This window comes from Caretta caretta, chromosome 12, assembly GCF_965140235.1.
Source record: "Caretta caretta isolate rCarCar2 chromosome 12, rCarCar1.hap1, whole genome shotgun sequence".
NCBI lineage: Eukaryota > Metazoa > Chordata > Testudines > Cheloniidae > Caretta > Caretta caretta.
This window is the reverse complement of record NC_134217.1, coordinates 10,013,013-10,031,382: the sequence shown is the minus strand read 5'-3', so window position 1 is coordinate 10,031,382 and position 18,370 is coordinate 10,013,013. Positions and strand designations below refer to the sequence as shown.

General features: G+C 41.6%; 1 protein-coding gene across 3 annotated transcripts in view; it reads left to right on the top strand.

The window, feature by feature from the left end:
• Positions 1-18,370, top strand: part of NECAB2 (N-terminal EF-hand calcium binding protein 2) — a 359,662-nt gene that overhangs the window by 119,562 nt on the left and 221,730 nt on the right. For all 3 annotated transcript variants that reach the window (XM_075118339.1, XM_075118338.1, XM_048870602.2), the window contains exon 3: positions 1,701-1,809. In XM_075118339.1, the coding sequence (XP_074974440.1) occupies positions 1,701-1,809 (109 nt within the window). The remainder of the gene's footprint in view (positions 1-1,700; positions 1,810-18,370) is intronic.

Here is an 18,370-nt window from a genome sequence, read left to right as displayed (position 1 = left end):
GAAGTCAGTGTTAAGGGGGGATTTTAAACCTTTCTAGGTTCCAACTCCTTCACTTGAGCTGTAGATTTACCAACCCATGTTCAGCAAGGCAGATGCCTATGTGTATGGCCAAGCAGATGCACATGGTATGTCCTCAAGGTCTTTTGAAAGGAAAGTTTCAACATTAAGATGACAGGTCCTGTGTGTGCAAACAGTTGGTAACTCAAGTGAAAACTACCCTAAAATGTCCTGCTCTGTTGCATCCATGGCCTGAGCTATAACATACAGTATATAACTGGTTGGAGAAGGTGAGTGCTAGTCCTGTATACAGTAAGTAGTACATTGTTAATTACACTCTAGGCCTAGGCACCATCTAAACACTGAATGTCCTGCATTATTTAAACATACAGTAGATAAACGGGTCCCTGAACTCCAGTATGATTTCATTTCAGAAGGAACCCTGCAGGTTTCTTTTTTCCTTAATCCAATTGCAACAGGGAATTAAAAGCCTAATTATTTTGTAAAGGATGGTGCAACATGCGCAGTCCTTCTAATCCCTAGGGAATTGCAGCTTCACATCACTTCTTCCTTGGGACAGCTGCCAATGCCACAGTTTGACTTGTAGGCCCAGATCCACCAAGCTACTCTGTGTGGATGGGCCCTGTGCTCTCACACAGCTCTCCTGACTTCACTGGTGCTCCCTGCAGGGTCAGGAGTCCACCTGTGTTGCAGCATGCAGGACTGGGGCCTTAGATTTTAAACTCCCTAAGCCAGGGACCTAGTATGTGAACTTGTTTGTAGCCTGTCTCATATATTTTGATGCCAGATAAATAATAATAGTGGATGAAATTCGCAAATGCAGATATTTGTACAGCCCTCTTAATGCATATCTGTACATTTGAAAATCTGATCCAATCATAATTTTGGTATTTTGCCAGATGTATCAATCCAAGCCTCTTTGTTCTACGCATCATTCTGGATAACTTGAAAACATGCTTGTTAGGTTTCTGGTACTTCCTGGTTCTGGCTTGGTTGGGAAAGACTACAAAACTGTCCTTTCTCTTATGGCTGTTTCTGCACTTTGATTTCAAGTTCTATATTGTGAAAACAAGAGACTGGTTCTAACTAAACTCTTTTGAACATGAAATAAAAATTGTATTGAAGTCTGTTCTCTGAAGTGGTTTCAAGGGATTATCAAGTATTTGAATCTTCTGACTTCTGTTTCTGTAATACATTGTGATGATGAGTCTAAAGCATATAAACGAATAAACTGTGAACATTTCCCTCAAATAGAGCTCCTTCTTTCTAATGCTGGTGTAAGGGTTCCCTTTTTATATGGCATTTACTTTCCATCTTAGCTCCGCTGCTGCCCATCAGAAGTTCCCCTTTAATTTGGTAGATCTGGCATTTGCACATGCCTCGCAGCGCCATAACCATTAAATATTTGGCTGCCTTTGGCAACCTTCTCCTCAGTCTTTGTAATGTATTTGGCCCCCGCCTTCTTAGATGCGTCCTGTTTGAAAGCCTGTGTTCCAAAAGCAGCCACGTACCAAGGGAACGCCGTATTGCTGAATGTGTTGATACTTTACAGGACGGATACTCAGAAGTTCCAAGAATTTCCCCACTATATCTTTAAGCAGAGCATGACCTTATATTTCATTTGATTGTGCTTTCCCTCCATTAACCTTTTATTCTTAACGCTGGTATCTTGCCATTCACAGACGATGGGAAGTTGTCCTTGGAGGAGTTCCAGGCTTTTTTTTCAGACGGGACTCTTAATGAAGAAGAACTTGAACAGCTCTTTCGTACCATTGACTCAGACAACACCAGGTAAGCGCATAATTCTTTGTCCATTTCTTTTCAACGGACATAGATTTTTTAGGACTCTTGATGTGCAACTGTTAAAGTTTTGCTTCTTAAAAGATCTAAACATGTGCAAGGTATACTGTGGTGGAATTCTTCTGCCAGCCTTGAGGGGCTTCATTTCTTCAAGGTTTGACCTCCCATGGTGAAGACCATTAGGGCTCCTTGTTCTCCTGGTATAAGTTCAACACACTTCCTGCAGCACAGCCTGTTTATGAAAATCTCTGAAATTATACATTTTGAATAATAGGGACAATCAGCTAACCTTTTGATTTTTTCCCTCGTTTCTAGAAAGTTTTGCTAGGGCTATCTAATCTAGCTATCCTGATCTGTCTGTGAGTTTCTAATGCAGTTGTTGTTAGAATCCTAGAATCATAGGCCTGCAAGGGACCTTGAGAGGTCATCTTGTCTGGTTTCTTGCACTCATGGCAGGACTAAGTATTATCTTGACCATCCCTGACAGGTGTTTGTCTGACCTACTCTTAAAAATCTCCAATAGTGGAGATTTTACATCCTCTCTAGGGAATTTATTCCAGTGCTTAATCACCCTGACAGTTAGGAAGTTTTTCCTAATGTCCAGCCTAAACCTCCTTTTCTGCAATTTAAGCCCATTGTCCTATCCTCAGAGGTTAAGAAAAACAATTTTTCTCCCTCCTCCTTGTAACAACCTTTTATGTTCTTGAAAACTATTATCATGTCCCCTCTGTCTTCTCTGCTCCAGACTAAACAAACTCAGATTTTTCAATCTTCCCTCATAGGTCATGTTTTCTAGACCTTTAATCATTTTTGTTGCTCTTCTCTGGACTTTCTCCAATTTGTCCACATCCTTCCTGAAATGTGGCACCCAGAACTGGACACAATACTCCAGTTGAGGCCTAATCAGCGCAGAGTAGAGCGGAAGAATTACTTCTCATGTCTTGCTTACAACACTCCTGCTAATACATCCCAGAATGATGTTTGCTTTTTTTGTAACAGCCTTACACTCTTGACTCATATTTAGCTTGTGGTCCACTCTGACCCCCCGATCCCTTTCTGCAGTGCTCCTTCTTAGGCAGTCATTTCCCAATTTGTATGTATGTAAGTGATTGCTCCTTCCTAAATGGAGTACTTTGCATTGTCCTTATGGAATTTCATCCTATTTACTTCAGACCATTTCTCCAGTTTGTCCAGATCATTTTGAATTATAATCCTATCCTATCCACCAAAGCACTTGCAGCCCCTCCCAGCCTGGTATTGGCTGCAAACTTTGTAAGTGTACTCTCTATGCCATTGATGAAGATATTGAACAGAACCAGACCCAGAATTGATCCCTGCGGGACCCCACTCATTATGTTCTTCCAGCATGACTGTGTACCACTGAGAACTTCTCTCTCAGAATGGTTTTCTAACCAGTTTTGCACCCACCTGAGAGTAGCTCCATCTAGGTTGCATTTCCCTAGTTTGTTTATGAGAAGGTCATGCGAGATAGTATCAAAAGCTTTACTAAAGTCAAGATATACCACATCTAGCACTTCCACCCTATCCACAAGGCTAGATACCCTCTCAAAGAAAGCTGTTAGGTTGGTTTGATATGATTTGTTCTTGACAAATCCATGCTGACTGTTACTTATCACCTTATTATCTTCTAGATGTTTGCAAATTGAGTCGCTAATTATTTGCTCCATTATCTTTCTGGGTACATAAATTAAGCTGACTGGTCTGTAATTCCCTGGGTTGTCCTTATTTCCCTTTTTATAGAATGGCACTATATTTGCACTTTTCCAGTCTTCTGGAATCTCTCCCGTCTTCCATGACTTTTCAAAGATAATCGCGAATGGCTCAGATATCTCCTCAGTCATCTCCTTGAGTATTCTAGGATGCATTTCATCAGGCCCTGGTGGCTTGAAGACATCTAATTTGTCTAAGTAATTTTAGCTTGTTCTTTCCCCATTTTAGCCTCTTCTGATCCTACATCATTTTCACTGGCATTCACTATGTTAGATGTTCAATCGCCACCAACCTTCTTGGTAAAAACTGAAAAAAAATAAGTCATTAAGCACCTCTGCCATTTCCACATTTTCTGTTATAGTTTTTCCATCCTCATTGAGTAATGGGCCTACCCTGTCCTTGGTCGTCTTCTTGCTTCTAATGTATTTGTAGAATGTTTTCTTGTTATCCTTTATGTCTCTAGCTAGTTTGATCTTGTTTTGTGCCTTGGCCTTTTTAATTTTGTCCCTACATATTTGTGTTATTTGCTTACATTCATCCTTTGTAATTTGACCTAGTTTCCACTTTTTGTGGGGCTCTTTTTTTATTTTTAGATCATTGAAGATCTCCTGGTTAAGCCAGGGTGGTCTCTTGCTAGATTTCCTGTCTTTCCTACGAAGTGGGATAGTTTGCTCTTGTGCCCTTAATAATGTCTGTTTGAAAAAACGGCCAACTTATATTTGTAGTGAATAAGCTCCAGTTCTTGACATGAGCTAACTGCAAACACAACCCAATGGAAATTCTGTGGTTTGAAGGCTTAAAGGATCAGGCTCTTAATATTAAACCATAAAAATATTGGCTTTTCATTAATTAGTAAGGCTGGATAAACTGGTTAAGAAATGGTAAGAATTGACCTGAACCTTTACTGCAGAACTCCCATCAAATCCAAGTTTTGTTTTCTGTAGTTTGAAAAAATGTATCTAAAGGAAGTAAAAATACCAAAATACCTTGAGTGGCTCTCCTAGGATTGTCTTGTAGGGTCGTAATACATCTTGGAAAGAATTACAATAACAATGTGAAGGATAGTGTGGGAGTCAGGGGAATAAAAAGAAGAGGGCATTCTTAATCTGGACTGTAGCAAAAATCAGACTGACACTACTCTGCCATGGTAGCAGAGACACTGACTCTAGTTCCGTCTCAATATAACAGAGAAGCGGAACATGGCAGGGTTTACACGATCAAGGTTGTGGGACTCAGGAATGCTGTGTCGCTGGTCTGAAATAATCCATATTTGCTAAGTTTTATGGTGTTGCACAATGCGTGTTAATTTCATTTGCAGAAAGGTAAGAGGGCTAAAGTCCAGACTGCTGTATGGAGTTTAGTATCTGGTTATGGGTTGCTGCTTAGTGGAAGTGGTGAGCTTGATTGTATTGCATTTTGCTTTTGTGACTTTAAATAATTGGCAACGTACTTAGAGACTGTGTATGGGCACTTCCTACTCCTAAACTAAAAAGAAATGAAAATGGGCAACTGTTCTAAATGTTTTGCAGTAGTGCGCATAGAAAACATGCCATATAATACTGTGCTATGCAAGTTACAGCACGTTGTGTGCTTGACTGATGTCTGAATTCTTGCACAGCCCCCAGCTGCTACACGTGTTGCAACTAGCTTTGGGTTCTAATGAGTTGTCATGTCTTTTTACCCACAGTTAAACTAGTGGGCATTGCATTAGAAAGAGGTCAATTTTAAACATTTTCTGTTTTGCTCCTAGCTGAGGATGTGAAACAAGCAGCCCGGGATATTTTTTATAACTATTTTTTCAACTTTTGAAGAACAGTTTCATCTAAACACTTGAATATCCAGGTGTTCTAATTAGATGTGTCAGATTCCTGCATTGTTAGTGGTGATTTGCTTAGACTCCTAGTGCCAGCAATATCTCAGTTTAATACAAAAAAATCTATAAAATGTTCAGCAAAAAAACAACCTCCCCACCCCATATATATATATATATACACACACACACACACATAAAATATTTAAAAACCTATTTATCTTGTCTTTGAAATCCTTAAGGACAAGATGCTTTCAGAGTGCCATCCTGGTTTAACATCTGGTGTTCTTGGCTGAAGCAAAAACTTTGGATTTTGGTCATAGTTCCAAGTTAAATCTTAGCATAAATTTATGAATTTTTAACATCAAGATAAATCTACCAAAACAGAGAGAGAGAACATTTAGTAAGTGGCAGAAACTTTGTCCCCAATCCCTAGCTCGCTAGTGCCAGCCTTCCCTCAAGCAAAAGCAATTTATGTAATCTGCTCTAGAATTGTGTGGATCGTTTTCAAGCTTTTTAAAATGCTTTTAAATTTTTGGAATAAAAATTGAAGTAAATTTCAAAATAAACAGACATTTTGAATGGAAAACTCAAAACTTTTCATTCTGAATATGTTGAAACAAAAAGTTTTCAGGTTTTTTTTATCTTTTGGTTTTGATTGAAACAATTAATTGATTTTTTGCCAAGAAGCTGCTTAAAGTTTTGGTCAGCCTGAATCTGCATTTTTTGGTGAAATGGTTTCAGCTGAAAATTTTCTCCCAGCTGTAGCGTGCATTTTGCCACAAAGGTGAAAAGACTGTTGGGCTACCAAGGGAAAGGAATTTGTGTCAGCTGCCCTGCGCTGAGAATGCCTTCCCACCAGCTCCTAGATGTCTAAATCTATAGCTTGTTAGCACAAATGCTCCAGCTAATCTCAACTGCCGTGGAGAGAATAAGGAGGGGAAAGTTAATCTCTCTAACCTGAGTTAGCCTCCATTCCTGGTGGATCATAGGCACCCTGCACTAGCTGTTCCTCTAGCGATATCCTGTTTGGTACCAGATCTAACTTCCAAGTGGGTCACCTCATGTAGATCATATAATAATCCAAATTAGGAATCACAGAAGATGTATGACAATGGCAAGGTCCAGAGTTGAGGGAAATGGTCACCTGACTAGGAAAAGTGCTTTTACACTTTTCATGTCCTCTGAGATCAGTTAGGAAACCTAGAGTGCTGTAAAACTGCAGCACTTGAGTAAAGGGCATTGAAATCACTCAGCAATGGGGACAGGAGTCACCCCCTCTCTGCCATTGTGATCTTTTCTCTTGACGTCTGTCTTGTTTTGATTACACCTTAGTTTTATTCAAATCCCAGCCTTCAGCAAGGCACTAGAAAAAACAAGGAAATTGTGTCATCCAGATCTCATGAAAATAAGACATCGACTGTTGTCTGCATGTTGATGACATCAAAGCCCCATACATTCCCATTGGACTGGAAGAATTAAGACGAGAATCCTGTGGAATCTCACATGAGATCTCTTTGGGCAGCTGTATTATCACAAAAGCAAAAAAACCACCCTGGAGATGAGGGAGGAACAAAAACCACTCAGATAATATTCTCTAACCCCGCTAGGATCTGTTAGCAGATCAACAGTGGCCTAGGCTGCTGACAGACCTGAAAGAATTATTATGCATGTCTGATCTTCACACACCAATGAGAATGGGACCCAGACTGACAGAAAAGGACTGAGGAAACCCTGATGACTCCCGCAGGCGCTCCTGCTTTTTCTGTTCCTTCCATGAGGAATTTTGGTAACTCATGCTTTTTAAATCTTGCAAAATAAAAAATTCTCTGGCCTACTGTTCAGGGATAACACTGTTCAGTATAGCATTTAATCATCTAACATTTGTAGTTGGGACAATGCTAAATATGATTAATAATATTCCCTTTCTTGTTATCACCATTCCAACAAGTATTACTCCCTGCTTCTTACATTCTGTCTGGAGTCTGGTATGTTCTGAAATTATTGGTTTTGAATTGGCTTATTGTCAGACATAATATTTATTGTCAGACATAATATTGTCAGATTTTTCTTATAAGGAAATTGCTCTATACAGTAAAAGACAAAGGCTGAAATATCAGATGGGTACTGTGCATTTTCTTTCAAATAAGAATACAGGGCATATTAACTTTATCTTTCTAAAGGCAATTTGAATTAAAATTAATTGCTGGTTGAAAAGATAAGTTAATTTATTTTCAAAGCTATTTTGGTATTTCATTTTAACGGTGTGATTTTCTCGTACTCCTCCATCACGTTTGCTTAGTGTGCAGTTCTAAAGATTTTGTGACTTAAATTACTTTGTAGCTAGAGTAGTGCTAGATTAAGAAAATTATGTTCTTGCTGAATATTAATAATTGCTGTTACCAGCCAAATTATAAAACGTTGATTCCATTTCCAGAGTTCTTATAGGCACAGGGGAACTGACTTAGTTGAATAGGAACATCTAGTTTGGTTTCTTGACTTCCTTGGGACAATAAAGGCTCATTTGGAAGATGACGGTTAACCTGAGAAAAATGAAGAGGAAGGTCACAATGCAGGGGGAAAATGAATACTTAATGACCCAAGAGCAAGTCTGTGCTACTGCCTATGGGTACCCAGCTAGAACATGCTACAGCTTGGCAAGTTATTTTTTAAAGGATAAGAATCCCCCCAGCAAAATGTGTTCTTGTCATCAGGGGGGAGGCTTTAGGTGTTTGACAAAAATGAGATATCCAAAAATAGCTTTGAAACATTAATGAGGCTTGTTCTCAACACTACTTTGCCTAGAAAGTGTCATTTAAGAGGTTAATGGTGTGGCACTGTAGGCGTGTGCTACAAGAACTGTTTTGTATAATGTGATTATGGAAAAGCAGCAGCAGTATCTTTGTGGGTTTTCAGTCCCTTTAATACTTTGCTCTCTTTATATACTATTTTTCTTTCAGAGCAGATTAGAGTTCCAGGACAAGAGAGATCTCTTTAAAAGAGCAATTCCCTATTCATATCTTCAGTGGGCTAGCAGATGAACAAAGTTGTGTGTCTATAAGCAACTTCCCCCTGCTTCTTCAGGGGATTCCTCATCCTTTTTAATAATCTCTGCTCTGTTCTTGGCCTTTCTTTTGGATCTGAAACCAACCTTATTCATCTTTCACTGCTCATACTGTTGCTTGTTGCTAAGGCACTCAGATACATGGTATAAATGAACTGTGACAAAGAGCAGAAGGAACATGTCCATCTTGCCCTCTGTATTCCTCCAGTGGTTAAGACTAGCAGAGGAAGCATGCTTCGCTTTACCGAAACAACTTTGCATGTAAGGCAAATACTGCAAAATCCCAAACTGACTTCACAGAAAAGAAGAATGAAATCATGTTTCTCTTATTAATTACTTCCATAATGTCTTAGAGATATTCCAAACCGAGAAGATGCCATTCCTGTCCCCACTATCCTTTGTGAAACATGGAAGAAGATGGGAAGGAAAGAGATCCACCAATACCTTCTCCATCCAAAGATTCATATGCGAGACATGATCACTGCTCCTGGAGGAGAGAATTAAGTCTAGATATCCCTGCCACTATCTTCTGGTGGAAAGGCCTTCCTGACCCCAAATTTAACCATTCAGTTAGGCTTGAACATGTGAGTGTAAATCACCACATTTAAGCATCTACCCACTTTATACCCCTAATGCAAATGGTCTATTTTTCTCCCTTAACATTTACTGATGGTGAAAAGCTCTTTATGTATAACAAGGCCAGAAACAGCACATCCACCTGAGGGGAGAGGAGAGCCAAAATCAGGGGCGCTGGAACAGTTTGTATAATGGGAGGGGTGGAGGGGTGGGAGCCATTGAACCAAACTGTAAACCCTGTATATGATGGAAACCACTTCAAGCCAAGGAGTGCGGCCGCACTCCCCGCACCCCTAGTTCCAGCACCTGTGGCCAAAGTGGAAAATCACTGTGACTACTCTGTTTGATTTGGACTCTTACACGTGTGATCTGCCACACCCATTGTCACCAACGTAGACTTTGGTCAAATCTGCCTCCAGAATCGTCGTCTTCCACAGTGTATCTAAAGCAGACCCTGCTGCCGTGGGTTCCATCAGCACCTCTTGCCTCTTCCTGGGGCTGAGCAGTAGCATGATGGTGATGATGTTACTAACCTAGACGTAGAATAGAGAGGCATAGCATCACCAGAAATTAATTTCTAATGGAGGAAGGAAATAAACATACTGGGTCAGGTGGTCAAGCACCTATATAGTTCTCTTAGAGCCAGGCAGAAGCTGTCTCAGAATTGTAAAAATTGGTGACAGTCGCAGAGTATTTGTCAGGTAGATCTGAGGGTCACTGCACACAGGATGCAGAACTCTTCGTCAAAACAAGGTGCGGGGAGGGAGGGGGATGATCCAGGAAACTCCAGAGTCTGCTCTCAATTGTGACTTCCATGGCAATTGAGGGAGGTCAGCAACTTACCAAGTGCAGGCCCGTAATGAGTAGGAGAGATTCTGTGATGCTCCACTTTCTGCTCTACAAACTCAAACACTCAGCAGCTCTTGGACCTGCTCTTTCATTAGCTGGTTTTGATATAATAGTCCCAAATGCAAGCAGCTGCATTAGCAAAAAGTACTAAGTCATCACACTGAAATTTTATTAATTGGTATCTTGGTAAGCAACTGCTATGAATGGAAATTGTCACACTGTCTGGAGTGGCTCACATTCTTCCCGGGCTGCCTGGCACTGCAATTGCGCCAGTTGCTTTGCAGTATCTGGGGCAGAAAAACTCTCAGTTCCTAATCTGGGTCTTTCTTTTTATGGGATTTTCCCCTCTCATCACATAACTTTTCAAGGTCTTTTATGTCAAAACCATCATATGACTGTGGTCCACTCCTTGTGTCTGTTCTTTAACCTTTAAAAATTCTCAATGTCAAGTTTAAACTTTTAACAGTGCTGGGTTATAATCTGTAAATCCAGTTGACTGTGGCATATGAATCCTGCTGACTACGCCAATAGTCACACTGTCTGGAGTGGCTCACAAGCAAGAATACCAACCTCAGGGCAGGGCACAAACCCCAAACTGGTTGTGAGTTCTATACTTAGACAACCAACCAAGTAACAAATGTAAACTCCTCAGGAACTATACAGCCTTAACGTAGAGTCTCAGACAGTCCCCTTGGGCATTCCGATCTATCTTGCCACCGAGGCAAGTTTGACTCTGTGATAGATGGTCACTTTACACCAAAGATCACAAAATATTCAGGTTACTCCCAGTCCCAAAGGACCAGTCACTTACCCCAGGTCAATTTGCACCAAAGACAATGCTTATAGCCAATCCTGTAACACACTAACTAAAGGTTTATTAACTAGGAAAAAGAAATGAGAGCTGTTTATAAGGTTAAAGGAGGTAAGCACACACTTACAAATAAGATACAATCTTAAATTCAAAAGGTAATAGAAACGTCTATAAAATCAAGCTTTTATGTCCTTTGGGGCTAACCCAAGCCAAGCGGCTTGGGCATCTCTTTCTTATGTTCAGGAATCTTTGCCCCTCAGAGTCCAGACAGCATAAAGAGACCCTAATTCCCTCTGGTCAGGGATTTTTATCCCCTCCTTCCTAGAGTCCAAGCTGATGAGACAAGCATTTCTGCATGTAACCTCTGCATGGGTGGGTGGGCGGAGCAATCGACAGAGTATTTGTTCAACAATGGCCCATTTTGATTCCATAGTCCTTCCTGATGGGCAGGAGATCACACCTTCTGTAGGAATCCAGCATTTTGCATTAGACATTAGGTGAAGTTTTTTCGCCCTGTTTGGTGAGTTGCATAGTTTCAGAACAAACATTTTACAGTTATAGAGTAAACACATAAGTAGTACCTCTAGAATGGGATACAGATAGTATAAGTAGGATTAATACATGCAGCATCCTTGAAGAGAAATAGAAGGAACTCTGACTGTGAAGGGAAGAGAGAAAGGAAATTAGAGAGAGGAGGAATGAGAAGGACCTAAATCTGTAAAATTGTATGTATGCTGTTACACAAAACATCGTTCTAATCTGTGCAAGTTAAAATGTATGAGAGTGAAAGTGGGAAGAGTCTTAAATGTTGAATAAATAGAATTAGGGCAGCATTTTTGAAAATGCTGAAGTCCCATTTTCAAAAGAGACTTGGGCTTCTAAGGAATTTAGACTACTTGCCCAAGTCCCTTTTAAAAATGGCACTTACGCTATAAAGTTACTTAAGCATTTTTGAAATAGTTACCCCTATGTAGCGCTTGAGCAGCCTGACCCAAATGTCCGAAAATGTTACGTTTGTATGCAGTCAGCCTCTAATGTCTGTGCTCAAACTGGGGACTTGTGCAAGCTTTCTTAAAAACATGGCCTGAGAGCCTGAAGTGTGCTTTGTAAAGCAGAAGACTCCCAGCATTTACTACTTTTTAAGCTGCAGTAAAAAGCATCATTTTCTGAAGTCTGATAACACCATTCCGCAGGGCTCTTTCTGTTGACAGCTATTTTTTCACACAATAATAGACCTCAGAGACTGAATTTTCTTTGGTTTCTTGTCTTTTTTCAGATGAACTAATTAGTTTCACATCCACCTCTTTGAATGATGTTGAAAATGCCCCTCATTTGTGGCATGTCAGGAGTCTGCTGTAGGTGAAAATGATGTGAGCCTTTAAATTTAATCGGTGATCCCAGTGCCTCATCTGCATTGCCACAGGAAATAACTTTCGTGTCTAGTTTATGGTGTTCTTCCCCCTCAGACTCTCTCTTTGCTAATGATAAATGTCATATTGCACTTGTTGATCTCCTTGATAAACAGATCTTCCCAATGGTAACACAGGCTTGTTTTGAATATCAGTGAGGGCAATTAGGGGACTGGAATCTTAGCTGATGTGACTGGGGTCCCAGTGGGGGCCAGGCAAGGTTACTCAATTAGGATGAACCCCAAAGAATGGGGCAGACAAACCCCAAAGCTGATAGATAATTCAATACTTAGATTTACCAGGCCAGCATAAAACAGCTTCTTTATTACCTCACTGCTTGCCCAAAAACCAACACCACAGTTCCCTTAAAGCAACCCAGCCTCAAGCCTCCATCCAGGCACCTAAGTCAAATATAATGAATATTTCTGAAAATCATATTTCATCATAAAAAGAAAAGGTTCTACCAATCCCAAAGGATCGGACACATTACCTCCCAGGTTTCAGAGGAACAGCCGTGTTAGTCTGTATTCGCAAAAAGAAAAGGAGGACTCGTGGCACCTTAGAGACTAACCAATTTATTTGAGCATGAGCTTTCGTGAGCTACAGCTCACTTCATCAGATGCATACCGTGGAAACTGCAGCAGACTTTATATATACACAGAGAATATGAAACAATACCTCCTCCCACCCCACTGTCCTGCTGGTAATAGCTTATCTAAAGTGATCAACAGGTGGGCCATTTCCAGCACAAATCCAGGTTTTCTCACCCTCCACCCCCCCACACAAATTCACTCTCCTGCTGGTGCTAGCCCATCCAAAGTGACAACTCTTTACATAATCAAGTCGGGCTATTTCCTGCATAGATCCAGGTTTTCTCACACCCCCCCCACACCCATACACACACAAACTCACTCTCCTGCTGGTAATAGCTCATCTAAACTGACCACTCTCCAAGTTTAAATCCAAGTTAAACCAGAACATCTGGGGGGGGGGGGGGGGGGTAGGAAAAAACAAGAGGAAACAGGCTACCTTGCATAATGACTTAGCCACTCCCAGTCTCTATTTAAGCCTAAATTAATAGTATCCAATTTGCAAATGAATTCCAATTCAGCAGTTTCTCGCTGGAGTCTGGATTTGAAGTTTTTTTGTTTTAAGATAGCGACCTTCATGTCTGTGATTGCGTGACCAGAGAGATTGAAGTGTTCTCCGACTGGTTTATGAATGTTATAATTCTTGACATCTGATTTGTGTCCATTTATTCTTTTACGTAGAGACTGTCCAGTTTGACCAATGTACATGGCAGAGGGGCATTGCTGGCACATGATGGCATATATCACATTGGTGGATGTGCAGGTGAACGAGCCTCTGATAGTGTGGCTGATGTTATTAGGCCCTGTGATGGTGTCCCCTGAATATATATGTGGGCACAATTGGCAACGGGTTTTGTTGCAAGGATAAGTTCCTGGGTTAGTGGTTCTGTTGTGTGGTATGTGGTTGTTGGTGAGTATTTGCTTCAGGTTGTGGGGCTGTCTGTAGGCAAGGACTGGCCTGTCTCCCAAGACTTGTGAGAGTGTTGGGTCATCCTTTAGGATAGGTTGTAGATCCTTAATAATGCGTTGGAGGGGTTTTAGTTGGGGGCTGAAGGTGACCGCTAGTGGCGTTCTGTTATTTTCTTTGTTAGGCCTGTCCTGTAGTAGGTAACTCAGATGTCAAGAATTATAACATTCATAAACCAGTCGGAGAACACTTCAATCTCTCTGGTCACGCAATCACAGACATGAAGGTCGCTATCTTAAAACAAAAAAACTTCAAATCCAGACTCCAGCGAGAAACTGCTGAATTGGAATTCATTTGCAAATTGGATACTATTAATTTAGGCTTAAATAGAGACTGGGAGTGGCTAAGTCATTATGCAAGGTAGCCTGTTTCCTCTTGTTTTTTCCTACCCCCCCCCTCAGATGTTCTGGTTTAACTTGGATTTAAACTTGGAGAGTGGTCAGTTTAGATGAGCTATTACCAGCAGGAGAGTGAGTTTGTGTGTGTATGGGTGTGGGGGGGATGTGAGAAAACCTGGATCTATGCAGGGAATAGCCCGACTTGATTATGTAAAGAGTTGTCACTTTGGATGGGCTAGCACCAGCAGGAGAGTGAATTTGTGTGGGGGGGTGGAGGGTGAGAAAACCTGGATTTGTGCTGGAAATGGCCCACCTGTTGATCACTTTAGATAAGCTATTACCAGCAGGACAGTGGGGTGGGAGGAGGTATTGTTTCATATTCTCTGTGTATATATAAAGTCTGCTGCAGTTTCCACGGTATGCATCTGATGAAGTGAGCTGTAGCTCACGAAAGCTCATGCTCAAATAAATTGGTTAGTCTCTAAGGTGCCACAAGTACTCCTTTTCTTATTACCTCCCAGGTGATTGAATATTCCAGGTCTTACCCAAATACATGCATACAGCCAATTCTTAGTAACTAAACTAAAATTTATTAAAAAACGAGAGAGAGAGTATGGTTAAAAGATCAATATACATACAGATATGAGTTTAATTCTTGAGGTTCAGATCCAAAGCAGAGATGGTGAGCTTTGTAGTTGCAAATAAATAGTTCATAGGTTATAGTCCAATGTCCAATATCCTATTCAGGGCGGACCAGTCAGCACTGGAATCTCAATCTGGTGGTTTAAGCTTCCCCTGATGAAGCATCAAGCAGATCTGAGATGGACAGGATCAGGACCCAAGAGTCTTTTTATACAGTGTTCTAGCATCCCCTTGGCCACACAGAGCTGGGTAAACAATAGGCTTTTGATGTAACCTTCTGTTTTCTAAACACCTACTACAGGACAGGCCCAACAAAGAAAATAACAGAACGCCACTAGCCATCACCTTCAGCCCCCAACTAAAACCTCTTCAGCGCATCATCAAGGATCTACAACCTGTCCTGAAGGACGACCCATCATTCTCACAGATCTTGGGGGAGACAGGCCAGTCCTTGCTTACAGACAGCCCCCCAACCTGAAGCAAATAGTCACCAGCAGCCACACAACAGAACCACTAACCCAGGAACCTATCCTTGCAACAAAGCCCGTTGCCAACTGTGTCCACATATCTATTCAGGGGACACCATCATAGGGCCTAATCACATCAGCCACACTATCAGAGGCTCATTCACCTGCACATCTACCAATGTGATATATGCCACCATGGGCCAGCGATGCCCCTCTGCCATGTACATTGGCCAAACTGGACAGCCTCTACGTAAAAGAATAAATGGACACAAATCAGACGTCAAGAATTATAACATTAAAAAACCAGTCAGAGAGCACTTCAATCTCTCTGGTCACTCGATTACAGACCTAAAAGTTGCAATTCTTCAACAACAAAACTTCAAAAACAGACTCCAACGAGAGACTGCAAACTAATTCCAATTCAGCAAACCGGATACAATTAACTTTTAGAATCATAGAATCATAGAATATCAGGGTTGGAAGGGACCCCAGAAGGTCATCTAGTCCAACCCCCTGCTCGAAGCAGGACCAATTCCCAGTTAAATCATCCCAGCCAGGGCTTTGTCAAGCCTGACCTTAAAAACCTCTAAGGAAGGAGATTCTACCACCTCCCTAGGTAACGCATTCCAGTGTTTCACCACCCTCTTAGTGAAAAAGTTTTTCCTAATATCCAATCTAAACCTCCCCCACTGCAACTTGAGACCATTACTCCTCGTTCTGTCATCTGCTACCATTGAGAACAGTCTAGAGCCATCCTCTTTGGAACTCCCTTTCAGGTAGTTGAAAGCAGCTATCAAATCACCCCTCATTCTTCTCTTCTGCAGGCTAAACAATCCCAGTTCCCTCAGCCTCTCCTCATAACTCATGTGTTCCAGACCCCTAATCATTTTTGTTGCCCTTCGCTGGACTCTCTCCAATTTATCCACATCCTTCTTGAAGTGTGGGGCCCAAAACTGGACACAGTACTCCAGATGAGGCCTCACCAATGTCGAATAGAGGGGAACGATCACGTCCCTCGATCTGCTCGCTATGCCCCTACTTATACATCCCAAAATGCCATTGGCCTTCTTGGCAACAAGGGCACACTGCTGACTCATATCCAGCTTCTCATCCACTGTCACCCCTAGGTCCTTTTCTGCAGAACTGCTGCCTAGCCATTCGGTCCCTAGTCTGTAGCTGTGCATTGGGTTCTTCCGTCCTAAGTGCAGGACCCTGCACTTATCCTTCTTGAACCTCATCAGATTTCTTTTGGCCCAATCCTCCAATTTGTCTAGGTCCTTCTGTATCCTATCCCTCCCCTCCAGCGTATCTACCACTCCTCCCAGTTTAGTATCATCCGCAAATTTGCTGAGAGTGCAATCCACACCATCCTCCAGATCATTTATGAAGATATTGAACAAAACCGGCCCCAGGACCGACCCTTGGGGCACTCCACTTGATACCGGCTGCCAACTAGACATGGAGCCATTGATCACTACCCGTTGAGCCCGACAATCTAGCCAGCTTTCTACCCACCTTATAGTGCATTCATCCAGCCCATACTTCCTTAACTTGCTGACAAGAATACTGTGGGAGACCGTGTCAAAAGCTTTGCTAAAGTCAAGAAACAATACATCCACTGCTTTCCCTTCATCCACAGAACCAGTAATCTCCTCATAAAAGGCGATTAGATTAGTCAGGCATGACCTTCCCTTGGTGAATCCATGCTGGCTGTTCCTGATCACTTTCCTCTCATGCAAGTGCTTCAGGATTGATTCTTTGAGGACCTGCTCCATGATTTTTCCAGGGACTGAGGTGAGGCTGACTGGCCTGTAGTTCCCAGGATCCTCCTCCTTCCCTTTTTTAAAGATTGGCACTACATTAGCCTTTTTCCAGTCATCCGGGACTTCCCCCGTTCGCCACGAGTTTTCAAAGATAATGGCCAATGGCTCTGCAATCACAGCCGCCAATTCCTTCAGCACTCTCGGATGCAACTCGTCCGGCCCCATGGATTTGTGCACGTCCAGGTTTTCTAAATAGTCCCTAACCACCTCTATCTCCACAGAGGGCTGTCCATCTCTTCCCCATTTTGTGATGCCCAGCGCAGCAGTCTGGGAGCTGACCTTGTTAGTGAAAACAGAGGCAAAAAAAGCATTGAGTACATTAGCTTTTTCCACATCCTCTGTCACTAGGTTGCCTCCCTCATTCAGTAAGGGGCCCACACTTTCCTTGGCTTTCTTCTTGTTGCCAACATACCTGAAGAAACCCTTCTTTTAGGCTTGAATAAAGACTGGGAGTGGATGGGTCATTACACAAAGTAAAACTATTTCCCCATGTTTATTTTTCCCCACTACTGTTCCTCAGACGTTCTTGTCAACTGCTGGAAATGGCCCACCTTGATTATCACTATTTTCTCTCTCCTGCTGGTAATAGCTCACCTTACCTGATCCCTCTCATTGCAGTGTGTATGGTAACACCCGTTGTTTCATGTTCTCTGTGTATATAAAATCTCCCTACTGTATTTTCTACTGCATGGAACTGATGAAGTGAGCTGTAGCTCAGGAAAGCTTATGCTCCAATAAATTTGTTCATCTCTAAGGTGCCACAAGTACTCCTTTTCTTTTCACCAGTAATTAGTTACACAAATTAACACAGGGCAATTTATCCATTACTCAGTCTATTACAAACTTCAAGGAGATATATAGACAATGACACTATCTCACCCAAGATTCATCTAAATGTTAATATTCCCTTTTGATCTCTGAATCAATAGTTATAGTGACAGACATGAATTGTCATTTTTCATGGTTAGCTTTTAAGATACACACAATTAGTATCAAGAAAAGGAGTACTTGTGGCACCTTAGAGACTAACCAATTTATTTGAGCATGAGCTTTTGTGAGCTACAGTTCACTTCATCGGATGCATACCGTGGAAACTGCAGCAGACTTTATATACACACAGAGATCATGAAACAATACCTCCTCCCACCCCACTGTCCTGCTGGTAATAGCTTATCTAAAGTGATCATCAAGTTGGTGGAGGGTGAGAAAACCTGGATTTGTGCTGGAAATGGCCCAACTGGATGATCACTTTCACTCACGAAAGCTCATGCTCAAATAAATTGGTTAGTGTCTAAGGTGCCACAAGTACTCCTTTTCTTTTTGCAAATACAGACTAACAGGGCTGTTACTCTGAAACCTGACAATTAGTATCACTTCTAACTTCTAATAACATAGGTTTGCATTTCAAAGTTCTAGCCTATTTAGCATGAATGGCCCTAATTAGCATTCACATACCTTCTAACATGACTTTAAAG